At 43.7% G+C, this 27,575-nt stretch overlaps 1 protein-coding gene across 5 annotated transcripts in view; it reads left to right on the plus strand.

Moving 5' to 3' along the window:
- Positions 1-27,575, plus strand: part of ANKS6 (ankyrin repeat and sterile alpha motif domain containing 6) — a 63,668-nt gene that overhangs the window by 23,707 nt on the left and 12,386 nt on the right. For 2 of the 5 annotated variants that reach the window (XM_050762097.1, XM_050762099.1), the window contains 5 exons: positions 1,051-1,204; positions 3,844-4,013; positions 15,639-15,822; positions 20,825-20,892; positions 26,547-26,663. In XM_050762097.1, the coding sequence (XP_050618054.1) occupies positions 1,051-1,204; positions 3,844-4,013; positions 15,639-15,822; positions 20,825-20,892; positions 26,547-26,663 (693 nt within the window). Of the gene's footprint in view, positions 1-1,050; positions 1,205-3,843; positions 4,014-15,635; positions 15,823-20,824; positions 20,893-26,121; positions 26,157-26,546; positions 26,664-27,575 lie in introns of all 5 variants that reach the window. The other 3 variants (XM_050762098.1, XM_050762100.1, XR_007719934.1) reach the window with 2 other exon arrangements.

Below are 27,575 nucleotides of genomic sequence, written 5' to 3' on the forward strand. Positions count from 1 at the left end.
CTCATAAGGTAACAGTCAAAGGTTCTGGGAATTAGGACAGTGTGTATCTTTTTGGGGGCGGCGATTCAGCCTACTGCAACTTTAATCATATCTACTGAGTGCCGCCTTTGTGCCGAGGCCAGAGCTGGGTACCAGGCATACAGCAGAGAACCAAGTCCCCATGGAGCTGACAGTCCACTGGGGCATCAGACACACAGGCAGCCGCAGTAAACATACACTCACAAGCCGTGGTAAGAGTCACAGTGTAAGCAGAGAGGGTGCTGGAAGGGAGCACAGCCATGTGTCGGGGAGCCAGCCCTACACGGGAGCCCATCTTAGACCAGAGCCCACATTACACCGCTTAGGCAGTGAAGGCCTCCGAGACCTGAGACCCAAGGACAGGGAGGAGCCGCTGTGGGAGGAGCCGCCAGGTCCATGTAGAACAGGTTGCCTGGGCAAAGGCCCCAAGGCACAAAAAGGATCAGCAGGAAACCGAAAGGAGGTTGGTGTGCCTGGAGCAGAGCAAATGAAGCAGGGGGTGGAGTGAGTTCAGGGTGGAGAGGATGTGACCGGGAGCCCTGGCACCAGAGACAATGGGGCCAGGAAAGGCACCATGAAGGATGTGGGGAGGAGAAGACCCATTCCAGGCTGAGGGACCAATAGGGACAGCATCACGGAAGCAGGCTTGGAGGTGGGGAGCTGGTTACTGTGCCAGGTGGTGCTGAGGGGGCTAGATTTTGTCCTGGATGTGCTGAGGCCTCCATGGGTTGTCAGTGAATAACATGGTCAGGTTTTTTCTTGGAAGGCCCTGGAGTTGAATGAGACTGAAAGCAAGGTGGCTCATGGGAAATGACATCACATGGGTTCACTGATCTGATGGGTGAGTTGTCAGCACATAGAAGCAAGCTCTATCCCTCAGGGACTCCCCTGATGGGCCCTGGCAGGGCCGTGCTGGGCACAGTGAGCTCTGGTGGGGTGTGCACCACCTGAGCGCAGGAACCCTCACACTGATCTGCACGGCTGGAGGGAGGAGCAGCCTCCCTAAGTGCTGTACGTGCCTTATTCTTGCAGACACCCGTCAGGCCTGTTAAATTTCCAAGCCTCTCCAGAAGCCCAGCCTCTCCTGCCAATTCTGGAAACTTCAACCACTCGCCTCATTCATCGGGCGGCTCCAGTGGGGTAGGAGGTGTGAGCCGGCATGGTGGGGAGCTGCTTAACCGCTCAGGTGAGTAGCTGGGCAGGGCCACTCAGGGAGGTGGGATAATCCCTTGGGACTGAGGGTGTGCGCTGCCCGGATATTCAGGCTGCAGACAGTGGCAGAAATGACCGCACAAGAGGGACTTTCTCCTTGATGTGGCTAAGAGATTTTTCAGTGAATTCACAATTCACATTTTATACAGTTTCTTGGGGATGCGGGTGGATGGAGATGAAGGAAAATAAAGTCCAGAATGCTCTTTTTTTTTTCTTCTTGGATTAAAAGAAATGTGTGGTATTTTCACAGTGTTTAAAATCCCTGAAAGTTAGAGCTTGGACCTTCTCATTCTGCCCCTTCATTGAACAGATGAGGAAAATGAAGCTCACAATGGGCAAGAGATTTGCTTAGGGTCACACAGCAAGTTGGTGGCAATTAGGTCTCAAAGCAGAGTGCCCCAAAGTTATGGTGGGCTTGCAGCATACTTTCTAGTCCTCCCTAAGGTCATCCAGGATTAACCAAACCAGCTTTGCAGGAAGGCCACTGTATTAGTCTGTTCTTGCGCTGCTATTAAAGACATACTCAAGATTGGGTAATTTATAAAGAAAAAGGATTAATGGAGTCACAATTCCACATGGCTGAGGAGGCCTCACAATCATGGCAGAAGCTGAAAGGCACAACTTACATGGCGGCAGGGCAAGAGAGAGCTTGTGCAGGGAAACTCCTTGTTATAAAACCATCAGATCTCATGACACTTATTCACTACCATGGGAACAGCACAGGAGAGACCCGCCCCCATGATTCAATTACCTCGATCAGGTCCCTCCCATTACATGTGGGAATTGTGGGAAAATGCAATTCAAGATGAGATTTGGGTGGGGACACAGCCAAACCATATCAGCCACCCTGCTTCTAGTGGAAAAAGCTTTAAGACCAGATGAGCCAAGAGACTGAAACAAAGTATAATCTCACCCGCTACAGATCATCATCATCATTTTCATATATATATATATCTGGAAAGTGTTTTTGTCTAGATTGTGAATATTTATAAAAAGACACAATAATTTATGGAGCACTTAATATTTGTCAAGTTGCATGCCAAGCCCTTTGAATGAATAATCTCCTTCAGTGCCCCAGCAGCCAATGAAGTTACCACCTCTGTTTTACAGATGGGGGATTGGGGCTAAGGACAGTTAGATAACTCGTCCGGGGTCACATAGCTATTAGTAGGCAGAGCCAGGATCCAAACCCAGGCAGCCTGACTTCAGAGCCTGTTCTTGGAACCACGTGCCTTTCTAAACTATAAACTGCTCTGTAAGTTACTTTTTTCTTTTTCCTCACATTGCTAGATTGTGAGCACCTTTTTACGCTGATGCATATATATCTACAGCACCTTGTTTAATAATCAAACAGTGTTCCATTTATATGAGGCATCACAGTTCATTTAACCAATTCCCTGTGTTGAACACTGAGGCTGTTCCTAGATTTTTGCTTTTTGTAGGTAATACCTCCCTTCGTAATACCTTCATGCTTCCATATTCACCAATATGTTCAGTGATTTCTGTTACTTAGATTTGCTGGAATCAGGGTGACTGAGTTTGTGAGTATGCCTATTTTTGAGGCTTTTGATGTTTTGCCCTCCAGAATGGCTCTCTTTAAACATGTGAAATATTTACAGCAGGGCTTGGCACATAGTAAATCCTCTATAAATGTTAGTCATTAGCGTCCCCCCTTGAGTACCTCCCAGCCCTGAGTATTATCACTTTCTTCCTTTGTTTGTTTGTTTTTTGTTTTGTTTGAGATAGAGTCTCACTCTGTTGCCAGGCTGGAGTGCAGTGATGCAATCTTTGCTCACTGCAGCCTCTACCTCCTGGGTTCAAGCGATTCTCCTCCCTCAGCCTCCCGAGTAGCTGGGACTACAGGCGCCCGCCACCACACCCAGCTAATTTTTTGTATTTTTAGTAGAGACGGGGTTTCACCATGTTGGTCAGGCTGGTCTCGATCTCTTGACCTTGTGATCCGCCCACCTCAGCCTCCCAAAGTGCTGGGATTACAGGCGTGAGCCACCACACCCGGCACATTTCTTTTATAATAGTTCGAGGTTACCTGTAGATTTGGGGAAGCAGGGTGAGGGAGATGGCAGTCAGGGTTCAGTCAGGAAGCAGACCACTCTGAGCATTATGGAATTGGGAATGTATTGACCCAGTCTTGGGGGTGGCCACATAAAGGGAGAGTGAAAGGGTGAGGGACCACTCACTCACTAGCCCTCCTGAAACCCTGGTGCAGCCGGACAAGATGGTTTGTGCAGCTTCTGGCTGGCACTGCAGAGGGACTGCTATGAGTATCGGGTGCAGGGTGTTGCATCTGTGCCTGGTAGGGGCTGGCATGAGCTGGCCATGGCAGGGGGAAAGCGAGGATGGACTGGGTTTTGCCTGTGCCGCTGCTTGCCACCTCTTACCGTCACACCTTTGCAGCACAGAGCCTGCTGCCTAAACTTCCACCTCGCGGTTCTCCTGCAGAGTTCTCCTGTTGTCAGCCCTGTCCTGGAGCCACATGGGGAAGGGAGTCTGGGAAACTTGACTCCAACCCAGTCATCACACGACAGTCCACCACCCTTGTGCTGGAGTAAGCCCTCTGTTCCCACGGTGTTCACTCCTTTTGTGTTTCCTCAGGTGGCAGCATAGACAATGTCTTGTCCCAAATCGCTGCCCAGAGGAAAAAAGCAGCTGGATTATCGGAGCAGAAACCCAGCCATCGGTCAAGCCCTGTGGGGCCAGCACCGGGGTCCAGCCCGTCTGAGCTTCCAGCCTCCCCTGCAGGTGGCAGCGTTCCCGTTGGCAAGGTGCTTGTTCTGTGCGTCTCCTCCTGTTACACTCAGATTCTGTCCTAACGTGGCCCACTTGCCGGGGAGCATGGGCAGTGCCTTAGTCGTGGGACAGGACTAAAGACAGGTCCCTTCCAGCCAGCCACTCTTGGGCTTCATGAGAAGGGCTGAATCGGTCCCCCGCACCAGGCATTTACCTCCCCTCACATCTCCAGGTTTGAGGGGCACTGGGCTGCTGCACAGTGGCAGGGTACACACCCACTTCCTACAGCCCCACAGGTCACCCAGCACATGGCACACTTTTGTTCCTTGATGAGGATGAATGGTTTAAGAGCATGAGTTGAGGAGCAACCTGCCTGGGTTCAGCTCTCAGCCCCACACCTCAGCATTTAAACAGGGCCTGGCACAGGGTAAGCCCAGGTCCGTGTTGGCTGTTCCTATTGACAGTGTTCTTAGTGGTCTTTGTTGTCCTTCAACCTTATTCATCCATTGTGTACATCCTGGGAGCATCTGCTCTGTGCCTGGCACAGCTAACAGTGAGGACCCAACTGTGAACTGGGAAATTTGGTGACCACTCTAAGGACACAGGCAGTCACAGCTCAGTGTGACGTGTTGTTGTGGAGCAGCAAGGATGCTGTAGGGGCACAGGTGGGGGGCCCTACCCAGGTTTGATGGCATCAGGGCCATCTGGATGGGGATCTGAAGGATGAGGCTGGAGCCAGGTGAAAGGGGTATGGGTGGGCCAGGGGTATTGGTGCGACTGTTCTGGGGTGAGGGAACAACTTGTGTAGCACTCCAGAGGCTACAGGGAGGAGCTGAAGGAAGGACGTGAGCAGGACAGAGCTGGGACCTTGTCTCCCTGCTTCTGGGCATTGTGCTTCCATTAATGCAGCCAGAGAACAGTCACCACATTGTTAGCGTCTACAGATTATGCAGTAGACAAGAAAACATAGATGCCTTCCTGGAACGAGAAGTTTTTTAGTGCCTTCAGACTGTGCCTCTGCCTCCTGAACCTCTTCGCCTTGGTTGATTTCTGGTGTGAGCCCAGAGTGCGGGTTCCTAGTCGTGAGTGTGAACTGGCTTCTCCACCAACTGGCTCCCTACTAGTGCAGCATAGCCCTTTCCTCCTCTGAGGGGACTCTATGTCCAGGCATAACCCTACTCTTCATAGTTCTTAGATGTCGTAAGCTTCCTTCGGTGAGAAAAGTCTGAACACAGAAAGCCTCCCTCATCCATGGACCTTTGCCCACCAAAGAATCACCTCCAGAGACTTATGCTCCCAGGACGTACATGTACTGTGTGAGATATAGTCATTTTCTGCCCAGCTACTGTTGGTTACACAACTCTTTTTGTTATTCAAGATCCCTTATGCAATAGGACCTATATAATTAGATTCCTTTTACAGTGTAGCTCCAAAAAGATTCTTTCTCCGTATACATTCACTTATTTTCCATTTTTTTATCTTCAAAATAATTTGTGTAAAAGTCCTATACGATTAAGTTCCTTTTATAATTTGGCTGTGGGGAAAAACGTCTCTACTGATACTTCGATATATTTTATCAGATTGTAAGAATTTTTATAATTATTGTATTTCTTTCTTTACCTTTGCTACTAGGAAACTCAGCTACTCATGAAGTGTACTGTTTTGAGGCTTTGATACAGTGTTTCTTTGTTGTCTAAAATTTTGTTTATTTTCTGATGGTCTTTTTGGATGTGTTATATATTAGCTTCCTTTAATTTTTGTTGGAAATAAGCAGACATTTCCAAGTTATAAATTACATTAACTATTATTTATTATATTAAGTATTAACTATTATTTTGATGTATTGATCATATATATAAGTATATTCTGATGAAAGGAGATTGTATCAAAAGATGCATTCAGGAAGCAGTAAACTGGGGAAACCATCCATTTCAACAATCACCTGACATTTGTAACATAATGTTAATAGTATGTTATGATCTTGGGGAGCTGTCTAAAAATTCAGATTTCTGGGCTCCACCCCAGCGTACCTGAATGAGACTCTCAGGAGAGAGTCTGGGGAATGCTTTTCCTGCCAGAGCGTCTGTTGCAGCCAGCCCAGTCCAGGACTCATAGAAACCACAGCCTTAAATCAAAGGACACAGAAGTGGGTTTTCTATCCCAGCAGCAAAATAGAGAGATGAAGTGCTTTTTCAAAGATTACCTTAGTAAAAATTAGAAATTAGTATTCAAAATATGAGCCTCCTGAATCTGGTTTTTGTACTTTGCTTAAAATAACTCCCTGTAGTGGTGGAATATCCACAGGGCATGGCATCTAGCAGGGCCATGAATCAGTGTGATATGAGCTCCAGGAGACACGGCATAGATGTCGTTAGAGTGTGCACCAATACTTCCCAGATCTCTGGAGGCCAGAAGGCCTGCTAGATATATCAGCTTTCTATTCCTACCCTAAAACTCAGTCATTTCAGACAAAAACATTACTTAGCTGCTTGTATGTTTGTGGGTCAGCAGTTTAATCTGGACTTATGTGGGCAGTTCTCTGGTCTGCAGGGATCACTCACCTGGATGGTGGCCGACGTGGCCAGGACAACTGAGCCACATGTGTCTACAGCAAGCCTGGACATGTTCTCATGGCAGTGGCTAAAGGCATGGGTTGAAAACCAATCGGATTGTTTAAGCAAGTTGGTATGCCTACGGCAGGACAGCATACAGAACTATGTGCAGAGGGAAGGGTAGAGATGGTGTCCTTAACAGAATCAACCTACCACTCAAGGGATATTGAGAACAATTCAAATATTTCACAGAATCCCAAATAATCTTATATTTCCCCACCTCTTCCCCAGTATGTTGCCCATATGGTCCAGAGTATCATGTTACTCGCTTTTGGCTCGGATAGATCTGTGGGCATATATTAATTATCTCCTGCTTAATCAGAAATTCTATTTGGGATTGTCTGTCTTCATGGAAAGAGCAGAGAAAAGAGAGAAGAATATATTAGTGGTATAGCCAGCTTTTTGGTAAAGTCTTTCAAAATCTCAGGAAGGGTGTTCTTTTTCCACTCAGGCATATAATCAGCTAGAAGGAGCATTAAAGTCTTAGTAGGAAGAAAGATATATCCATTTATGCTTAGAAATCTCAGTCTGTACTCTATAATATGTCCAATTTCTAGCAAAATTTACAAGACATACAAAAAGACAAGAAAAACCACACTCCTTAAAAATGAAGCAATCATGATAATCAGATCTGACAAAGGTGTTAGAATATTTGACAGGAAATTTTAAATAACTAAGATTAATATGTTAAAGGTCCTAATAGAAAGTATAAACAACATGCAAGATCTTATGGGTAACTTTGGGTAACTGTTTTAGTAGAGAGATGGAAACTATGAGAAAAAACCCAATGGAAATGTTAGAAATAAAAAAAAACAGTAATGGAGTTGAGAAATACCTTTGACAGGCACCTCAGTAGACTTGAGGCAGCCAGGGAAAGAATCAGTGAACTTGAAGTTAGATCAGTAGAATTTACCCCAACTGAAACACAAAAGAAGAAAGAAGAAACACATACAAAACAAACAGTAGTCAAAAGTCATGGCATGATATCAAATGCCATAGCATAGAGATAATTGGAATCCCTGAAAGAAGAGAGAAAGGTGGAGCAGAAGGAATATGTAAAGAAATAATGCCTAAAAAATGAAAACAAATAATGGTTGAGAATTTTCTCAAATTGATGACAGATGCCAAACCACAGATCCAGGAAGGTCACAGAACACTAAATGGGGTAAATATCAAAAAGAATATACCCCTCCATATTATGTTTAAACTACTGAAAATAAGCCAAAGAGAAAATCTTGAAGGCAGCCTTTTCTTGAAGGAAATTACATAAAGAGAAACAAAAATAGGAATTATAGCAGACTTTTTGTCAGAAATCATGCAAATCAAAGACAGTGTTGTGACATCTTTAAAGTACTGAAAGAAAAAACTAGAGTCATGTTGGCTCATAAAATGAATTGGGAAGTATTATCTCCTTTTCTAGTTTTCTAGAAGTACAGTTTTCTGTGTACAGTTCTTACTACCTTTTCCTTAGATGTTTGATAAAATTTGCCAGGGAAACCATTTGGGCCTGTCATTTTCTCTTTTGGAAGGTTTTAACTTACAGAATGAATTTCATTGATAGATATAGGACTATTCAGGTGTTCTATTTCTATTTGAGTAAGTTTTTGTACTTTGTATCTTTCAAGGAGTAATTCCCTTTTATCTAAGTTGTTGAATTTATGGATCTAGAGTTGTTAATAGTATGTATCTATTACCATTTTATTACATAGGATCAGTAGGAATGTCTCCTTTTTCATTCCTGCTATTGGTAATTTGTGACTTCTCTCTTTTTTTCTTAATTAGTTTGGCTAGAAGTTTATCAATTTTATTGATGTTTTCAAAGAACCAACTTTGGTTTTATTGATTTTCTCTATTTTTGTGTTTTCAATTTCATTGATTTCTGCTCTTATCTATAATTTCTTTCCCTCTACTTTCTTTGGGTTTTATCTTGTTTCTCTAGTTTCTTATGGTGGAAGCTTAGATTACAGTTTAGAGATCTTTCTTTTTTTCTAATACAGATATTTAATGCTATAAATTTACCTCTATGTGATGCTTTTTCTACATCCCACAAAATTTGATACATTTTAATTGTAATTCAGTTCAAAATATTTTCCCCTTCTCTTGAGATTTCCTCTTTGGCCCATGGATTATTTAGAAACATATTGTTTATTTTTCAATTATTTGTTTTCCAGAAATCTTTCTGTTATTGGGGATTTTAGTTTAATTTGATTATAGTTCTGTTTCTAGTTCTGTCCCTTTAAATGTTTTGAGGTCTGTTTTGTGCCCTAGAATGTAATCTATTTCGGTGAATTTCTCATAGGCAATTGGAAAAAAAGTGCATTCTATTGTTATGTTTGAGGGAGAGGAGTTCTATAAATGTCCATAAATGTCTAATTAAGTCTAGTTGGTTGATAGTGTTGTTCATGTCTTCTATATTCTTACTGATTTTCTGTCTACTTGTTCTATTAATCTCTGAGAGAGGAGTTTTAAAGTGTCCAACTGTAACTGCAGTTTGGTCTATTCTCCTTTCAGTTATGTTGGTTTTTGCCTCACGAGCTGTGTACACATTTAAGATTGCATGTCTTGGAGAATTGACCCCTATATTATTATATGAAATCCCTAAGATTTTCTTTTCTCCTAAGATTGGGAACAAGGATGTATTTTTATGACTAACATGAAAAGAAAAATGACAGACCAATAGCCCTCATGAATATAAATATAAAAATCCTTCACAAAATATGAGCAAATCTAATCCCATGATTAAATAGAAATTATAATGCCTTCTGACCAAGTGGGGTTCATCCCCGGAAGGCAAATCTGGTTCACCATTATAAAATCAATCATTAGCTTTCACCATATGAACAGACTAAAAAAGAATATGCAGAAAAAGCACTTAACAAAATTTAAAATCCATTCATCATTAAAACTCTCAGCAAACTAGGAATTGAGGGAAACTTCCTGAATCTGACATAAAATGCATATAGCCAGGATTATACTTGATGGTAAAATATTATTTTCCCCCTAAGACTGGGAACAAGGTTGTTGTCTCTTACCTCCAACTGTCAACTTTGTACCAAAAATATTGGTAGTACAATAAGGCAAGAAAAATAAAAGGCATACAGACGGGAAAGGAAGAAACAAAACTATCTCTGTTCTTAGATGACATGACTGTTCACATAGAAAACTCCAAAGAATCTACACAAAAGCTCTTAGGATGAATAAGTGAGTCCAGCAAGGTCTCAGGATACAATACAGGTCAATATCCAGAAGTCAGCTGTGTTTCTCTACAGTAGTAATAGACATTTAGCATTAGGACATTCAGAATTTTTTTAATTTGAAATTTTAAAAATATTTTTAATACATTTAACGTGTATGAAATTGAAGTTATGTGAAAATGTATTATATGGAATGTAATAATATAATATACTTAGGTATAAATCTAATAAAATATGTATAGAATCAATAGGTCAAAAACTACAAAATACTGATAAATCAAAGAAGCTTAAATAAATGAAGAGATGGAAGGCTTGCGATTATGAAGATGCCAATTCTCTGCAATTTGATTTACAGATTAAATGTAATCCCAATCAAAATCCCAGCAAGCTCTTTTTATAGAGATCTAGAAACTGATTATAAATTTTATATTGAGGTACAAAAAATTATAATAGTCGTATGAAAAAGAATAAAGTTAGCAGGCTCACACTACCTAATTTCAAGACTTACCATAAAGCTCCAGTGTGGCATTAGCGAAAGGGCAGACAAATAGATCAGTGGAACAAAAGAGAGAACCCAAAAATAGACCCACACAAGACAAGCCAACTAAATTCTTTTTTCAAAGGTACAAAGGCAATTCAGTGGAGAAAGGGTAGTCTTTTCAACGAAGAGTGCTGGAACAATTGGATGTTCATATTGCAAGAAAACGAACCTCCGTATAGATCTCACAGTGCCAAAAGCATGTTACATAAAAGAAAAAATTGGCAAATTTGGACTTAATCGGAACTTAAATCTTTTGCCTTGCAAAAGATACCATTAAGAAAATGAAAAGTCATGCCACAGACTAGGAGAGAGTATTTTCAAATCATAGATCTGGAAAAAGTTTTTTATCCAGGAACCAGGTGCAGTGGCTCATGCCTGTGGTCCCAACTACTCAGGAAGTGGAGGTGGGAATATTACTTAAGCCCAAGAGTTCAAGGCTGCAGTGAGCTATGATGTTGCCACTGCATTCCAGCCTGGGCTACAGAGTGAGGCCCTATCTGTATAAAAAACAAACAAGTCTTTTTTTCCAGACTAAATAAAGAACCCTCAATTCAACAATAAAACATAAATGTAAAAATGGGCAAAATACTTGAACATATACTTCATCAAAGAAAATATAAAGATGGAAAATAAGCATATGAAAAGATGTTTAACCATCATTAGTTACTAGGATAATGCAAATTAAAACCATAATTAAGATAGAACTACATACCTATTAGACTGGCCAAGATTTAAAAAGGTACAGTTGCTGATGACAAATGTGGAACTACTGGAACTCCCATTAATTGCTAATAGGAATGCAGAATGGTACAGCCATCTTGAAAAAGATAGGCAGTTTCTTATAAAACTAAACATTCACTTGTGATGTGACCCAGCTAACTGCTGACTACTAGGTAGATTTTTAAAAAATTTCTCCTCATGCAAAAATCTGTGAATCTTTGTATTCGTTTTACAAAGTAATCACCCCAAACTGGAAATGTCCCAAATGTTCTTCAACAGGTGAATAGATAAACTCATTGTAGTATATTCATTCAATAGAACACAACACAGCATCACAAAGGGACACACTGTTGATACATGCGATTGCTTGAGTGAATCCTAAAGGCATTATGCTGAGTGAAAGAAGACAGACCCAAAAGTCTACAAATTGTGTGATTCCATTTATATGACATTCTGGAAACAGCAACACTGTAGGGATGTGTGATAACTGTGAAATGTGTATTTGGTCTTCATCCAGTTTCCTGTCATACAATTCCTGAATCCTTAGAATCTCCAAAGTGATGTCATTTTGTGTGCTAATGAATTTACTGATGGCTGGCAGCCCCTAAGTAGCTTCAGGATGGCAACCAGTCACAGGAAAGACCAAGGCAGGATTAGAGCGTTGAGCCTTTCACTCTACCCCACAACCTCTGGGGAGAGGGAGAGGGTTTGAAGGTTTAGTTGATAATCAGTGGCCAATGATTTAATTAGTTGTGCCTCCATAATGAGGCTCTCGTGAAAACCTGAAAAGGACTGGGTTCAGAGAGCCAAGCAGCTGAACACCTGGAGACTACTGGAGGGTAGTATGCCCAGGAAGAGCGTGGGAGCTCCTTGTGCTTTCCTCCATGCCTTGCCCTATACATTTATTTATTTATATCCTGGAAATATCTTTAAATTTTTATTTTTTTCATTGACACATAATAATTGTACATATTTACAGAGTGCATAGTGATATTTAGATACATATAATATATAGTGATCAGATCTGGGTAATTATATATCCATCATCTCAGACACTTATTATTTGTGTTGGGAACATTCAATATCCTCTTTCTAGCTTTTTGAAACTGTATATTATTGTTAACGGTAGTCATCCTACAGTGGTATAGAGCACTAGAACTTATTCCTTCTATCTAGCTATAATTTTGTATTCTTTTAACAAATCTCTTCCTGTCCCTCCCTTCCCACCTTCTAGTATCTGCTGTTCTACTTTTTACTTTCATTGATCATCTTTTTAAGCTTCCACATATGAGTTAGAGTATGTGGTGTTTCACTTTCCATTCTTGGCTTATTTCACTTAACATAATGTCCTCCAGTTCCATCCATGTTGCTTTGAATGACAGGATTTCATCCTTTTTATGGCTGACTAATATTCCATATAAACCAGTAAATGTAAGTAAGTGTTTCCCTGATTTCTGTGAGCCACTAGCCACTTAGTCAAACCCAAGGAGGGAGTTGTGGGAACTCTGATTTATAGCCAGTCAAAAGCACTTTGAATGACAGGATTTCATCCTTTTCATGGCTGAATAATATTCCATATAAACCTGTAAATGTAAGTAAGTGTTGCCCTGAGTTCTGTGAGCCACTAGCCAGTTATTCAAACCCAAAGAGGGAGTTGTGGGAACTCTTATTTATAGCCAGTCAAAAGCACAGGTAAAGCAATCTGGGGCTTGCAGTTGGCATCTGAAGTGGGGGCAGTCTCCTGGGACTGAGCCCTCAACCTGTGGGATTTGATGCTGTATTCGGATAGATCGTGTCAAACTTGAATTGGAGGATACTCAGCTGGTATCCACTGCAGAACTGATTGCTTGGTTGGTGTGTAGGGGAAGAAAGCTCCATACGTTTGGTCACAGACACATTCTGTGTTGATTGTTGTGGGGTAAGAACAGAGGAAAAATAGTTTATTTTTTTCCTCTCTAGTCACAGGATGGAACATAGAGTGTTTGTTTTTATGGCTTGGGGTTAGGAGGAGGGATTAGCTAGAAAAGGACCGCTTAAGGACACTCAGAGGATGATGGAACTCTTCTGTATTGTACTCTCTTGGTGGATGCATAACACTGTGTTTGTCAGATCCCATGGAATTGTATGCAGCAGAGCTATTTTTTTTTACTGTATGCAAATTTAAAAAAAAAACAAAATCAACCAGGAACCAAAGATATAATGCAAACTATGACAAAAGGTCTAAGTGTATTACAAATGAATGACCTAACCACATTGTAGGAGGTGGAGGAGAAAATCATGTGTTGAGTGGATATTAGGCTAAAGACAAAAAATACTGTATACAAGTACTGTACTCTAGTTGATATTTTTTTTCTTACTAGCATATGGGCTAACAGTTCTGCTATCCTTACCAGGATATGGGCTAAAAATTTTTTTTGCATACATGTACACTTAACATGTATACCAGGATTGAATAAATAAGTAGCAAAGTTTTTACTTTCAGAGACAGAATCAAAGGAGGAATGCTAGAACAAAACCTATGGATGTTGGATTGAAGTCAGAGATATTGGTATGAATCAGTATGAGTGCATGCTTTTAAATACACAGAGAGTTGCACACACACAAAGTTAGTAGATATAAAAGTAGATAGGCTATGTGTGTATACAAGGGTTAGTGTATATGTGTCTTTGTCCACTTTCAGGACCTAGAAGCAGTGATGTCCCAGTACCAGTGAGCAACCTAGTGCCCAGATTTTGGTTTCTAAATACCATTCTCTAATAAAAGGGACCTTGGAAAGCTTTGGAGAAGTGGTTTATTCTAGTACTGGGTCAACAGAAATATAAGATGAGCTTAAAGTATTTTGTGGTGTCAGAAAGTAGGGAAATACTTTTAAAAAGAAAGAAAGATGGCACGTCAGAAGGATACAGGAGCCAACCCAAAAGATCTCCCAATGGCCAAAGCTGTAATAATGAGCTACAAAATAACAGTAATATTGGATTATGGCCCAGAGCATAAAAAATACCCATGAGCCCATACTGATAGGAATAAATGATTGAGCAAATAAATGGGAGAGAAAGAACAACTCTTCCTTATAGAAGTATTACAGATAATAAATGTGGAAGGAACGAGGGCAATAGAAAATCACCGTGGGAACACCACTAACACTTGCCTCAGTGAGACTCGCCAATGAATGCAAAATTAATGGACAGAACCTTAATAAATAGTTACCCAAAAAATCTTCTCCCAAATAATATTTTATTTTTTATTTTTATTTATTTATTTATTTTTTAAGGCAGAGTCTCACTTTGTCACCCAGGCTGGAGTGCAGTGGTACGATCTCAGCTCACTGCAACCTCTGCCTCCCAGGTTCAAGTGGTTCTCCTGCCTCAGCCTCCCAAGTAGCTGGGACTACAGGCGCCCACCACTACGCCTGTCTAATTTTTGTATTTTTTAGTAGGGATGGGGTTTCACCATATTGGCTAGGCTGGCCTTGAACTCCTGATGTTGTGATCTGCCTGCCTCGGCTTCCCAAAGTGCTGGGATTACAGGCGTGAGCCACCGCGCCCGGCCCAAATAATATTAAAAAGAAAAACAGTGACTTTATAATGGAGAAATCTGGCAGACATCCCCTCATGTAAGTGATGAAGGTTACCATCGCCAGTAATCAGATACTATGTCCTCTCTGCATAACGATGCACTGAATGGGCGTATCACCTCTGTGGTCATTGCCCCCTACATTCACAAGCACATCTAATTATGGGAAAACATAAGACAATCCCAAAATGATGTGCATTCTTCAAAGTACCTGACCAAGACTTCAAAAATGTCAGGGTCATGAAAGACAAGGAAAGACAGTGCTGTCACAGGTCAGAGGAGCCTACGGAGATACAGCACAGCTCCATGCAGCGTGGGGTCCTGGATCGGATCTCAGACCAGCATAAGGACATGAGAAGAACAGCCAGTGAAACACAGTGAAGTCTGTAGTTTAGTTAATAGTGTTGTGTCAATGTCAGCTGCTTAGTTTTGATCATTATACTGTGATGATGTACATGTTAATATCAGGAAGCTGTGTGAGGGGTATATGGGAACTCTATTCTATCTGTGCAGCTCTTCTATATGTCTAGAATTATTTTAATGTAAAAAGCCTTTGTTGTAAAGCTAACCAATGAGAAAAAGGGAAGAATACGTGTTCTTTGGTGAAAAGCTTGGAAGTGACTGGTGTAGATGAAGGAGCATCAAGAACAGAAAGAGACTTTATGCCTCCGTAAACCACACTTTGATTTTACAACTGGTTAACTGAGGCTCAGAGAGCTTGGAGGACTTGGCCAAAGACACAATGCAAGTAGCCGGAGGGCAGGACTGGGACGGGGTTTCCTGACTTATAACGTGCAGCTATTTGATCTCATCCTGTCTCTGCTCCAGGGTTGGATTTTCCTCTTAATTGTTCTGATAATACTGTTTCTGCTTTGCATGTTTTTAAAAGTAGATTTCATAGCCCCGGTTAAACATTGTGTTGAGTCAGATACCGCCCATGTTCCCTGTTGTGGGTGTCTGTTTTCATCATTTCTACCCTACAGGCGATGGCTTATGGATTTGTCTTACTCTGTTCAGCAGAAATTGGAGACCAGCAAAAGGCCTCCATCTGGAACTTCCACTACCTCCAAGAGCACCTCTCCAACCCTCACGCCCTCCCCCTCACCCAAAGGGCACACTGCAGAGTCCTCAGTGTCTTCCTCCTCATCCCATCGGCAGTCCAAGAGCAGTGGGGGCTCCAGCAGTGGCACCATCACAGATGAGGGTGAGTCCCCTGAGGGCTTGAAACCCCACCTAGTCCTCACCATGATGACCTGGCAGCAAGGAACTACAAGGTGACCTTAATTGTTATAACCATCCTAGGTCAGGTTTTAAGAAAATTTACAACAAACGTGTCCCTCCTTTTCTCTGATTCTGCCTTGTATTTTTGTCTTCGCTGTGCAAAGGTATGGTACGCTCCCTCAGAGTTTTTGAGTATAGGTGAGTTTTGTTTATATGCACAAACATACACCCGTGGAAATGCTTCTCCAACATGAACTTACTTTCCCTGGACCCTGTACCAGTCAGGATTCTTTCAGTTGCAAGTGAGAGAAACTCCATTCACACTGGTTCAAGGAAAAAAAATGAAACCTGACATTTCATTGGCTCATATGATGGGAGTGTCTAGGGTGTGCTTCAGCCGTGCGTGAATCCAGGTGCTTTGGGAATGTTTCCAGGTCTCATGTAGGCTCTCTCCAAGTGGTGGCAAGCAGCTTCAGGCATAGTTTTGTCTTCGTACTAATTTTTCAACCCCAGCAGAAAGAGTGCTACTTTCTCAGTAGGTCCAGCAAAATCCCAAGTAAGGCCATTGGCTTGGCTGTATTTATAATGACCTGGGTCAGTTGCCCATCCTTGACTATCTCTGTGTCCACAGGGGTGGAACATGTTGATTGGCCATGCCCCTTGGGTCAGTTGTCTGCTTTGGAGCGGAGTTGGGGTCCAGCCTGCTGACATTTGTGTATTGGAAGTGGGAGAGAAAGAGTTCCTCAAAGGAAAATTTGGAAATACTGTTTCCAGGAGGAGGGGGATGGGTGAGGGCAAGCAAAAGCAGTTGATGTCTGCTGCAGCCAGGAGAGCCTCGGAACCTGCCTTGTGAATTACAGCCTCTGCAGCCCCCATGCAGGATGATGAGGGAAGATGGAGTGGGTGGTAGGGCAGGAGCAGAGGCTTTGCAGTCAGGCCCCAGGAAAGATAAAGGCAGATGAAGAAAGGAATCTCATCCTTTTAAACTGCTGTCTAGTGGCCCCTAGGAGCTGGGAGAGGGGAAAGAGGAAGGGAGCTTTGGTGACACCTGGGGCCCAGGCAGGTGCAAATCGAGGAATATAAATCAGCAGGGAGGAAAATCTGATTGTGTATGTGGCCCTCACAAATGCATTTGTGGGCAGCTCACTGCAGCTGCTGAGGAGGAGGGTGCTGAGCAGGTTCTGCTGAGCAAGATAAGTTGGAATCACCTGCACAGGCTCTAGTCTGTACTAAGTTGATAAATGCGTGCTGCCACTGGTATCCTACTTATTTGGGGGCTACTTTTATTGTTTTGTGATATCCAGTGTGATCATTTATCAAGGCCTCAGAGGTTCACCAGCAAACTCATTCCTCCCCAACTGTATTTTCTATGTGGAGTCTTGAGTTCCACACTCGTGAATTCTCCCACCTCTGAGGTTTTCAGGAATTGAAGCCCCTGGAGATTCAGTTAGGTATTTATGCCCCATTGTTTTCCAAAAACAGTGGAGACAGTGGATGTCTGTATGGACTGCCCATACCCACTCTCTTTCCCTCTTGTTCATTATTAAAAATGGTTTGCAAAGTTCTAATTGGGATGAAGAAAGAAGAGGGCCAATAGCACTTTACTTGTAGAATAATTTCTCTGGTTCAGAAAGCTTAGTTTTCCCATTGAGAGTTCCTGGGTCTTGAGGCCACAAGCTGTTTGTCCTGTGGTATATGATTGTTATAGGCCAGGGGCTGCAATCCATCCTCTGTTTTTATGATATTCTGGGAAATATGTGGTCCCAGTCGAGGACACATGTGAGCTTTGCCCCACCTCATCTCTCCATCTGCATTCCTCCTCTCTGGACTCCACCTGTTAGAAGCAGCAAGGCTTGTGACAGCATCACCTTCTCAGCCTCACATTAGTTCCAGGAGGTTTTATTGGGCAGTCCCCTGGGTGCCCTAACCTGTGCACCCAGGGGAACTCACAGGGAGACAGACACATTCAACATAATGACATTAGAGTATAACACAAGGTGAGGTCATACCTGCTATCAGCACCATGTGCCGTGGAAGGCTCCCCTGGCAAACGGGCACTCCAGCTGGACCACGACGCTGGGAAGAGACAGGCAGTGGGGTGCCAGAGCTGACTGTTCAGTTTGTAGGAAATGCCCAAGCTAGTTGTTAAACACAACCATTATTTACAAATCACATGAACTTAGAATTAACTAAATTATAGAAATATAACAGTATATTGTACTTAAAATGTATTTTTTACTCATTTTTGTATATTTTATTATCTGTGCTCTTGAGGTTGTGTATATCTCATATCTGCAATGTGAATACCCCATAATGATGTGTTCCTACTGCGCATCTCTGCTCAGCTTCACTCTCAGGGATATTAGATTGGTAGGTTGAAATTGGCTATGATGGGGGTATTCACACCATGGAAATTGGCAAATGCCATCAATCAGGGCTTGCTTTTTTTTTTGCGACAGGGTCTTACTCTGTCACCCAGGCTGGGGTACAGTGGCACGATCACAGCTGACTGCAGCCTCAACCTCCCTGGTCGCAAGCAATCCAGGGCTTGGTTTGTTGTCTTATAGATATTGTCTACTTGTAATCTAGGCAGTGATGGAAAAATGTTAACAGTGAGGGTTAAACTTAAAAGTATGTTGTGTCTGTAACTGTCATCTTGTGAATCGCACAAAAAATTGAGAAAATATTCTTCCAGTATTTGAAAATCGTTATCTGATTCAGCCAAGTTGCTCACCTGAAGTTCCAACGTTAAGTCTTTGTTGTTTCTTTCTTTTTATCTTTCTTGTTCATGTAAACAAAACTCTCAGCCAGCCATATTCCTTGGCTGTGGGTACAAGAGTAGGGCAAAAACAAATGAAAGCATTTGGTGAGAATCAATTGGCCATATGGAATTTATAAGAAAGAATATTATGTGTTTTATTATTTGTAAATCGTGTGCCATAAATCATTTATATTAGTAAATCTGCAATAGATTTATGTGCCTGTATACATGCATACATCTTCCCCCCGAGAACCAGTTGTTAAGCATTTACCAGCACACCACTGTGGACCAAGGCTGCATGTGTAGGGAACGGCAAGAGCAAAGGTTTGGTGTCATGAAATACAACAGATTATGTGTGGATTGAGATTTGATTTGTCTCATACGTCCTCGCTTAGTAGCCTTTCTACTGTGAAGCTTTCCCTAGTCCCTTGGGCTGGGTCAGCTGTCCTCTCTGTCCCCACCTCACCCTATTCTTGCTCTTCACCGTAGCATGCACCACCCATGAGAAAAGTGGAGAGCAGGTGCGTAGCACAGGCCTAGTAGCTAGACCACTGGGCTTGATTCCCTGCTCTGCCACAGTCTAGCAAGATGACCTCACCCAAGATGTGGTATCGAGCCTTTCTGTGCCTCAGTTCCTCATCTGTGAATGGGGACAGTAATAGGATCTACCTCATTGGTGTTGTAAAGAGCAAGTGGTTCATCCATGTACAGGCTGACTGATAGCACTGTGTATTAGCTTTCACCCTCCTCATCCTATCCTCCCAGCCACACTGAGCTTCACAACAGGGACCTCTCCATCCTTGCTACCCAGTGTCCATTGGGCACAGTGGTAGTCACTGCTGGAAGGAAGGAAGGGAAGTAGGGGAGGGAGGGAGGGAGGGATGGAGGGAGGGAGGAAGTAGGGGAGGAGGGGAGGGAGGGAGGGTGAGTTAAGAAAAGAAGGAACCCAAGCCTCCTGATCACTTATTTAAGCTGCATCCACTGCCTCAGGACCTTTGCACCTGCTCTTCCCTGTCTGGATGCTGCCTAATGCTCTTACTCCAGATATCTGCATAACTCACTCCTTCATTTACTGCTCATAGGTCACCTTATAAGAGAGTCTTTCTGTGACCATCCTCTGTAAAACAGCGTTTGTAAAACTGGAAATGCTGTCATCTACCTTAATGCTGCTCTCTTCTTCCTTGCTGTCTTGCCTATCAGCCTTTGTTTGTTTATTTGAGACAGGGTCTTGCTTCGTAGCCCAGGCTAGAGTGCAATGGCATAGTGGCATAATTGAGGCTCACTGTGGCCTCAAAGTCCTGGGCACAAGTGATCCTCCTGCTTCAGCCTCCTGAGTCACTGGGACTACAGGCACACACATCACACCACCCAGCTAATGACTTTTAAATTTTTTGTAGAGATGAAATCTCATTGTAGTGCCAGGCCTGGTTCTGAACTTCTGAGCTCAAGTGATCCTTCACCCTCGGCCTCCCAAAGCCCTGGGATTACAGGCACGCACCACCTGCCCGGCCCCTATCAGCCTTCTTATTGTCTGTTTTGGTATCTGTTGAGTCCCCAGTGCCTAGTTTGGCAAATCACGTTTGAATGTGTGAGTGAATTATTTCTCCAAGCCCCTCAGGTGCTGGTTTTGTCTCCTTTTCTTTATTCTCCCTGTTCTGACACCCCAAATCATCCTCTTTTGCCCTTCTGGCTCTGCTGTTCCACATAGATGCCTTTTTCCTTCAGGAAGGCCACAGCCTCTGCACACTTGAGCCAAACCCTGGCTCTGCTCTGAAGCCCACCACCTTCTTTCTTAAGTTCTTCCTCACACTAGCTGAGGACTTGCTGGCATTGGCATTTACTGCAGGCATTGGCATTTACGGTGCCTTCTCGCACAGAAGGCAGAGTTTTAGTTCTGGCAGCTGCAACTCCCAGAACTTGAGGGTCGCATTCTGGAGGGAATCAGTCAGTCCTGGCCCAGACTCTCTGTGTCTTTGCAGCCTGACGTGGGGTTTTGTCAATTGCTGAGGACCTACCTTGAGGGGAAGAGGGTGCAGGTGGCTCAGGACCCACCTCCAGCCTCATCTGCAGGAGCCCAGCTGAGATCAGCTTTCTGTGTTGGTGTTTCTTATAGAATTTCATTTGAAATAAGATTACCGCTACTTTATAGAAGTTTGAAGACCACTTTTTTGATAACATTTTACCAAATTCTAAAATTTTTTTTTTTCACCTTTCCCTCTTGAAGATGAACTGACCGGAATCCTTAAGAAATTATCACTTGAGAAATATCAGCCCATTTTTGAGGAACAAGAGGTAAGAATGCTCTTTTTGAATGTCAATTTAAATCTTACTGTAAAAGAAAACTTTGTCTAAATGTGTAGGTTTTCATTTTGCAAGCCTAAATTGATCTCTTGCACTGAGACAGCTGAGGAAATAGAATTCATGCTCAGCGGGTTTAGTTCAGTTTGTTACTGTGAAATCCTGAGGACTTATGGCTAGCTTTGTTATGATAGAATTTTGTAATTTTGAGCACTACTTTCTCTAGAAAAGTTTATTTCTGTCCTGAAAACATTTTTTTGTTGTGTGTGATTGACTGGCAGACTTATAGGCTTAAAAGTGGGCTGATAGTAAACCCTGAGGAACCTGTGTTATGTGTCTGGATCTAGGGTCTGTGGTGGTCTGAGAGAGTTGCTATGTGTTTAAAAGCATTCAGATTCACATTAAAAAATACTGTTCTGGAGTTTGGCACTTCCTCAAAATATTAAACATTGAGTTACCACATGACCCAGCAGTCCTACCCCCAGGTATATGAGAAATGAAGACATACGTCCACACAGAAACTTGTACACAAATGCTTGTAGCAGCATTATTCATGAAAGCCGAACTGTGGATACAACCCGAATGTCCATTGACTAATGAATGGATAAATAAAATATGCCTGTGCCGTGGAATATCATTTGGCCTTGAAAAGAGTGAAATACTGGCACATGCTACAACATGGATGAACCAGAACACATCTTGCTAAGTGGAAGAAACCAGTCACAAAAGGCACATAGGGTGTGCCTTTTATATGAAATGTCCAGACTAGGCAAATCTATAGACACGAAAAGTAGATTCGTGGTTGCCAGAGAGTTGGGTGGAGGGGTGGGCGGGTGGAATGGGCAGAGTAGGGGGAGTGACTGGAATGGATACACGGTTTCTTTTGGGGGTGATGAAAATGTTCTAAAACTGAGTGTGTGGTGATGGTTACACAACTCTGTGAATATACTAAAAATCATTGAATTGTATAAATAGGTGAATTGTATGGTGGATGGACTATATCTCAGTAAGCTGTTAAAAAATTTACTGTTTTAGCCAAGTAAAACTCCTCCACAGGCCCACCAGCCACCAGGGTATAGTCACTGGTTTAGAACATTCTAGTGAGCCGCTTAGTAGGTGAAAACTGTCACAATTGCAGAGCAATCATGAGAATCACTCATTGTCCCCACCAGACTTGAGATGCAGTTGAGGAGCTTGTATTTTAGTTCAAGAAACAAACAGAGGGTACAGTAGCTTTTCTCCTCCTATTTGCTTTTCTGCCATATGCAGTCTACCATTCCTGCCTCCCTGGTGTTTTAAACCTTAGCAATGACTTTCTCCAAGAAATCTTTCCCTATTGCTGATCGCTGCCTGCTTTTGCTGATATGTTTATGCCTTCTTGGAATATAAGGAGAACACATCTTAAAGTACACTTCTGCTTCCTGAGGTATCGTGTCTCTGGCTCACAGGGTGACATTTGTTCTGATTTCTTGGCCTTACCCCTTTTTCTGACCTGGCATGTCTGCGAGTTCACCTCTCCTTCATTCAGAGGTTGTTGTGGTTGTCCAGCGTAGGGAACGGGGGTGTTTCAGCTGACGTACAGAGCTTCGAGAATGTTCACGGGGAGAGGAAGGCAGGCTGTGCAGATTTGCTCTGATTTTTTTTTTTTTTTTTTTTTTTTGAGACAGAGTCTTGCTCTGTCGCCCAGGCTGGAGTGCAGTGGCACGATCTCGGCTCACTGCAAGCTCCGTCTCCCGAGTTCATGCCATTCTCCTGCCTCAGCCTCCTGAATAGCTGGGACTGGCGCCCACCACTATGCCTGGCTAATTTTTTGTATTTTTTAGTAGAGATGGGGTTTCACTGTGTTAGCCAGGATAGTCTCGATCTCCTGACCTCGTGATCCGCCCACCTCGGCCTCCCAGAGTGCTGGGATTACAGGCGTGAGCCACCGCACCGCTCTGATTTTAATAACTCACTCACCTAGAAGTTTCTGCAGCCTCTGGGGTCAGGGAGGGAGCTGAGGCCTGAGGCGGTGCCATGGGGAGGGCTGGCAGCCACTGGCTGAGGACCTCTGTGTGTGGTAGGTTCATGTGAGGTTAGCTGAGGCAGTGCCCTCATCTCTATTTGACACAGGTGCCTGTGCTTGCTGGGGGCCAAGCTCAGTGTCTCTTCATTTTACTTAGTTTCTCTCTGGCAACATATGAGCTGGTTATACTGTAGGGGTGCACTCTCTATATGGACCCACAACCCAGTGTTTTCCTTGGAGGCTTTAGTAGGACTGAGGTTTTAACCCTGCTGATTGCCACCAGACCCAATCACCACAGCTTCATGGGTACTTCTCAGTCCCTTGCAGAAACTCCTGGAAGTATCTGGCATGTAGATAGCACTTTCCCCTAGTTTCCAACAGTAAACAATTCTCTCCATTAATATGCACTTTACAGTCAATCAGTGAGAATTTGGAAGAGGAATGAAGTTAATTCATGTTCTTATCTTACCACATTGAAGCTAAAGACAGACTAATAATTTTCATCTTTCTACCTGTATTAAGGTGGATTTGACTATGTGTATTGAAAAATACCAAAATAGTGGTACCTTAAACAAAAAATAAGGTGATTTTTCCCACAGAAAGTCTGGAGATGAGTCATCTGGCCCCTTTTAGCTCTCTGCTCCACCCCCACTAGTATATGTGGCTTGTATCCTCAAAGTCCAATATAGCTACTGGAGCTCCAGCTATCACATCCACATTCCAGGCAGCAGGATGGAAGGAGACTGAAAAAGGACGCATTCCCTCCTTTTTAAAGAGACTTCCCCAAAGTCCCACACAGTCTTTATTATATCTCATTTACCAGAAGTTTATCACCTGACAATACTGATCTGCAAAAGAAACTCAGAAATATGTTTTAACTGTGTGGAAATATGCCCAGCTAAAAATTGGGATTCTGTTGCTTAAAAAATAGGGCATGAATATTGAAAGGATACTGGGATATTTCTGCCTCATTCCTGCTACCCCTTCACAAGTAGTCATAGGAGAGGAATTCCGTCTTTGGTGCTCTCCACCTAGAATAAGCCCTGAGAGTTTGGCATCTCCCAGGGTTGACGGAGGTCAGAATTGGGAAGGTCAGTGCAGATGGAGAGGCAGAAGATTGATTGATTGATGCAGTCATTCATTCATTCAGTCAACAAACACACACTAAGTACTTGAGACCCTGCCCCTGCCAGACCCTCTGCCAGAGCCGGGTGCTGGGAAATGCAGGTGCCCAGAATACTCTGGAACCCAGAGAAGGGGTCTATGAAATGAGGGCCAGAGAAGACCTGGGTTGAGAACTAAGCTGAACTTTGGAGAAAGAGGGGGAACGGACCTGGAAGGGCATCTGGGAAGAGGGAGCAGGATTCATTGAGGGGGCCTGTGGTACTCTGGCTTGGCTGGGGCTGGGCCAAGGCCAGCCCATCAGGAGGAGGGAATGGAGCTTGACCAGGCAGGGCCTGGACAGCGTGGACTTGCTTCTGTACACCACGGGCTTGAGGTAGATGCAGGCTGGACAGGTCTGTAGCCTCTGGTATGGAGGTGGACAGGGGTTGGAAGGGCAGAAGGGGAAGAATAACTGGGAGGGAAAGACCAGTTAGGAGGTGGAGGGCCCCTCACCAAGAGGGCAGGTGCTGAGGACGTCAGAATCGCTGAGGACTGGCCATGGTGCCAGGCTGGATGTGGGGTCCCTGCTAGGGGTTGGGATTGTGGGGAGAGACTCGTGTCCAGCAGGACTGGGGCAGGTGGTTTCCATTAAAATGGCATCACCCATCCATTCAGCCCCTTAGCACTCCGTGAGCTATAAAACACCCAAGAGATGCCAGGAGCTTACTGTTGCCAGAGGGGTGGGGGTGCCTGCATCTCAGGGAGGGCTAAGGATGGGTTAAAGGAGCAGATTCTTCCCCAGTGACTCAAACCTGGTTCGAGGTTTTTGTTTGTTTTTAATCCAGAAAAGTAAAATGACTGTTAACAGAGAAAAGGAAAGATGGGGAGCAGGGAAAATTTCAGAAAGAAAATCTCTATCCCTACATAAATCAAATGTTTTAAAGAAAAAAAATTTTAATCTTGTTAGGTATGAGGGAATGTAAAATAAAACCTGCTTATAAAGTGAAAGACTGAGGATTTTCAAGAAGTTATGCAAGTTTCATTTTAAATGGCACTAGCATATCTCTAAAGTGTGATAGTATCTTGTAGTTTGTAAATGTAGATCATAAAGCTGTTTGTAAACTCTTTGTAGATCTTGCATCCACCCTGTAATTTATATGGTGGGACTATAATTTTTCGGTGGGGAAACTGAGGTAAGGCACCTGCCCAGGTCCCCCGGCAGTGAGTGGGAATTGGCACCCTATCTGTCTCCAGGGCAACACAGCCTCCTTCTGCTTAGCTCTGGCTGAAGACGTGGGTGTGGGCAGCCAGTTCTCTGTCCCGTCTCCCAGATGAGCGCTGTTGTTGGAGTCTGATTTGTGAAGCTGTAGCATTGTCTGCAACAGCATCTCCCCAGGGGGAGGGGCCCAGACCGGGGACCCGATGCCTTAATGCTTAGGGAAGTGAAGTCATGTTAGCAAGAGGGCTACTGCCCTCAGGAAAAGCCCATGAGGGAGGCCAGGGAATCTGCGGCTGAATGATGTGGCATTGTGGAGAAGGGCGAAGATGCTGGAGCCCTCTGCCAGGGTTCAAAGCCAGGCCCTGCCACTTACTGGCCATGTTACATTGAATGCTAAAAAAAAAAAAACTCTGTGTGTCAGTTTCCCTGTCTCCAAAATGGGGATAGTGATCTACCCCGCTGATGTCATGAGGGTTAAATGACTCAGTCTATCTGAAATCCTCAGAAGGTGCTTTGCACACATAGTGCTCACTGCCCTCCTCTGGTCTAACACTGAGACTGGCTTCCCAGTGGACCTGGATTGGATCCTGCCAGGTGTGGACCCCTATGCCAGAGGCCGTTGTTGTCCGACATGCAGGGTGATGGATGTGCTTGCTTCATTGGAGCCCCTTCCGACCTTCCCTCCACCTTGCCGTAGAGGAACAGAAGCCAGTGGAGCAGAGGGCTTGATTTCCTGTCCAGGGGCCAGGCAGGGCTGACAGAGCTATCAGGATCTCACCCATAGAAACCAAGGCTTGCAGTTTTGAGATGCCCTTATTCTGAGCTCTGCTCTCATTCTCCATGGCCCTCTCTCCTTTATTGCTTCTGCTTATTTCTTCACTCTGTCTTTCCACAGTCTGTCTCTGTCTCGTGCATGGTGGGGGAGACGAGGTGAGTACTGCCATACGTTTGCACAGTATCCGACGTTGTTAAAAGTACAGCAACATTGCAGTTAACTTTTCTAATAGCAGGTCTTGGATTTCTCCTGTTCTAGCCACCCAGATGACTATCTCAGAGACTTTCCTTACTTGGCTCATTTTAAGGGTCTTCCTAAAATGCATCTGTTCAGAAAATCCAAGAGCCAGATCTGAGGAGAGTTCGTTTTTTTTTTTAAATGTTTTCAACAATGCTTTAAAGATAAAGTCAGGACTTAGAAGTAGTAAATCATCATCAGTTTACTACTAATAAGCACTCATAGCTCATAATCATGAGATTGCTGTTGTGGCTGGGAAGAATCTGTGGCATCCAGCAGATGGTGGCAAATCCCCTCTCTCTCCCCAGGTGGACATGGAAGCGTTCCTCACACTGACTGACGGTGACTTGAAGGAGCTGGGAATTAAGACAGATGGGTCCAGGCAGCAGATTCTGGCAGCGATTTCTGAACTGAATGCAGGCAAGGTACTGTTCTCCGTTTCTTGTATTTCCATGTTTCAGACATCTGAGAGCTTCACCAGGGTCCTGGGATCTGGAGAAGGTCTTACTTCCTCTCCTCTGTCATATCTGACAGTGAGCAAGCACTCACTGCCTCCCAGCATGGCCTCTTCCCCCATAAAGTTTCTCCCCAGATTGAGCTGAAATCTTCATTTAGCTAATTCAATGCACAGGGCTAGGTGTGGCCCTCGGGAGCGCTGTGAAAGCAGAGCCTTCGAGCCTTTGACACAGACAGGCCCTGGGGTCAGGCTGGCCTGGGTTTGAATCCCAGCTCCTTCACTTATTCACTGTGTGGGGTGAGGCGAACACCTCTCTGAGCCTCGCTGTCCCCATCTGTAGGGTGGGGATGATGGTGTTGTGTCAAGGACTAAAATGCTCAGCAGAGCTCCTGGCACACAGACAGCCGTCAGTCACTATTGTCGGCTTCCCACATTTTTGTCTCATGTTAAATTTCTCATCAGCTTTAAAGCTAAAAATATCAATGCTCCCACCCTGCGCCCACCCAGAGCCACACACACACCAAAAACAAAAAGAACCACAAAAATAAAAAAGACAAATCACCACTCACTTTGCAAGCTTCATTGTAATTGCTGTTGGGTTTTTGGAACTCCTTTGCTGTCTGCTTTTTTTCTTAATATAGGGTGGCTTTTTTTTTTTTCCAGCAACAATGTGCAGTAGCTGTTTACCTGCTGCTTTTTCACACTTTGCCTAACAGCTTTCCACTTGCTGGACAATAGTCTCATGCCTGGAATTTTGTTATTATGAATATTGCCATAATGGACATCTTTGCCTTTTTACCTTTCCTTCCTTCCTTCCTTCCTTCCTTCCTTCCTTCCTTCCTTCCTCCCTCCCTCCCTCCCTCCCTCCCTCCCTCCCTCT

Source organism: Macaca thibetana, chromosome 15, assembly GCF_024542745.1.
Source record: "Macaca thibetana thibetana isolate TM-01 chromosome 15, ASM2454274v1, whole genome shotgun sequence".
Lineage (NCBI taxonomy): Eukaryota > Metazoa > Chordata > Mammalia > Primates > Cercopithecidae > Macaca > Macaca thibetana.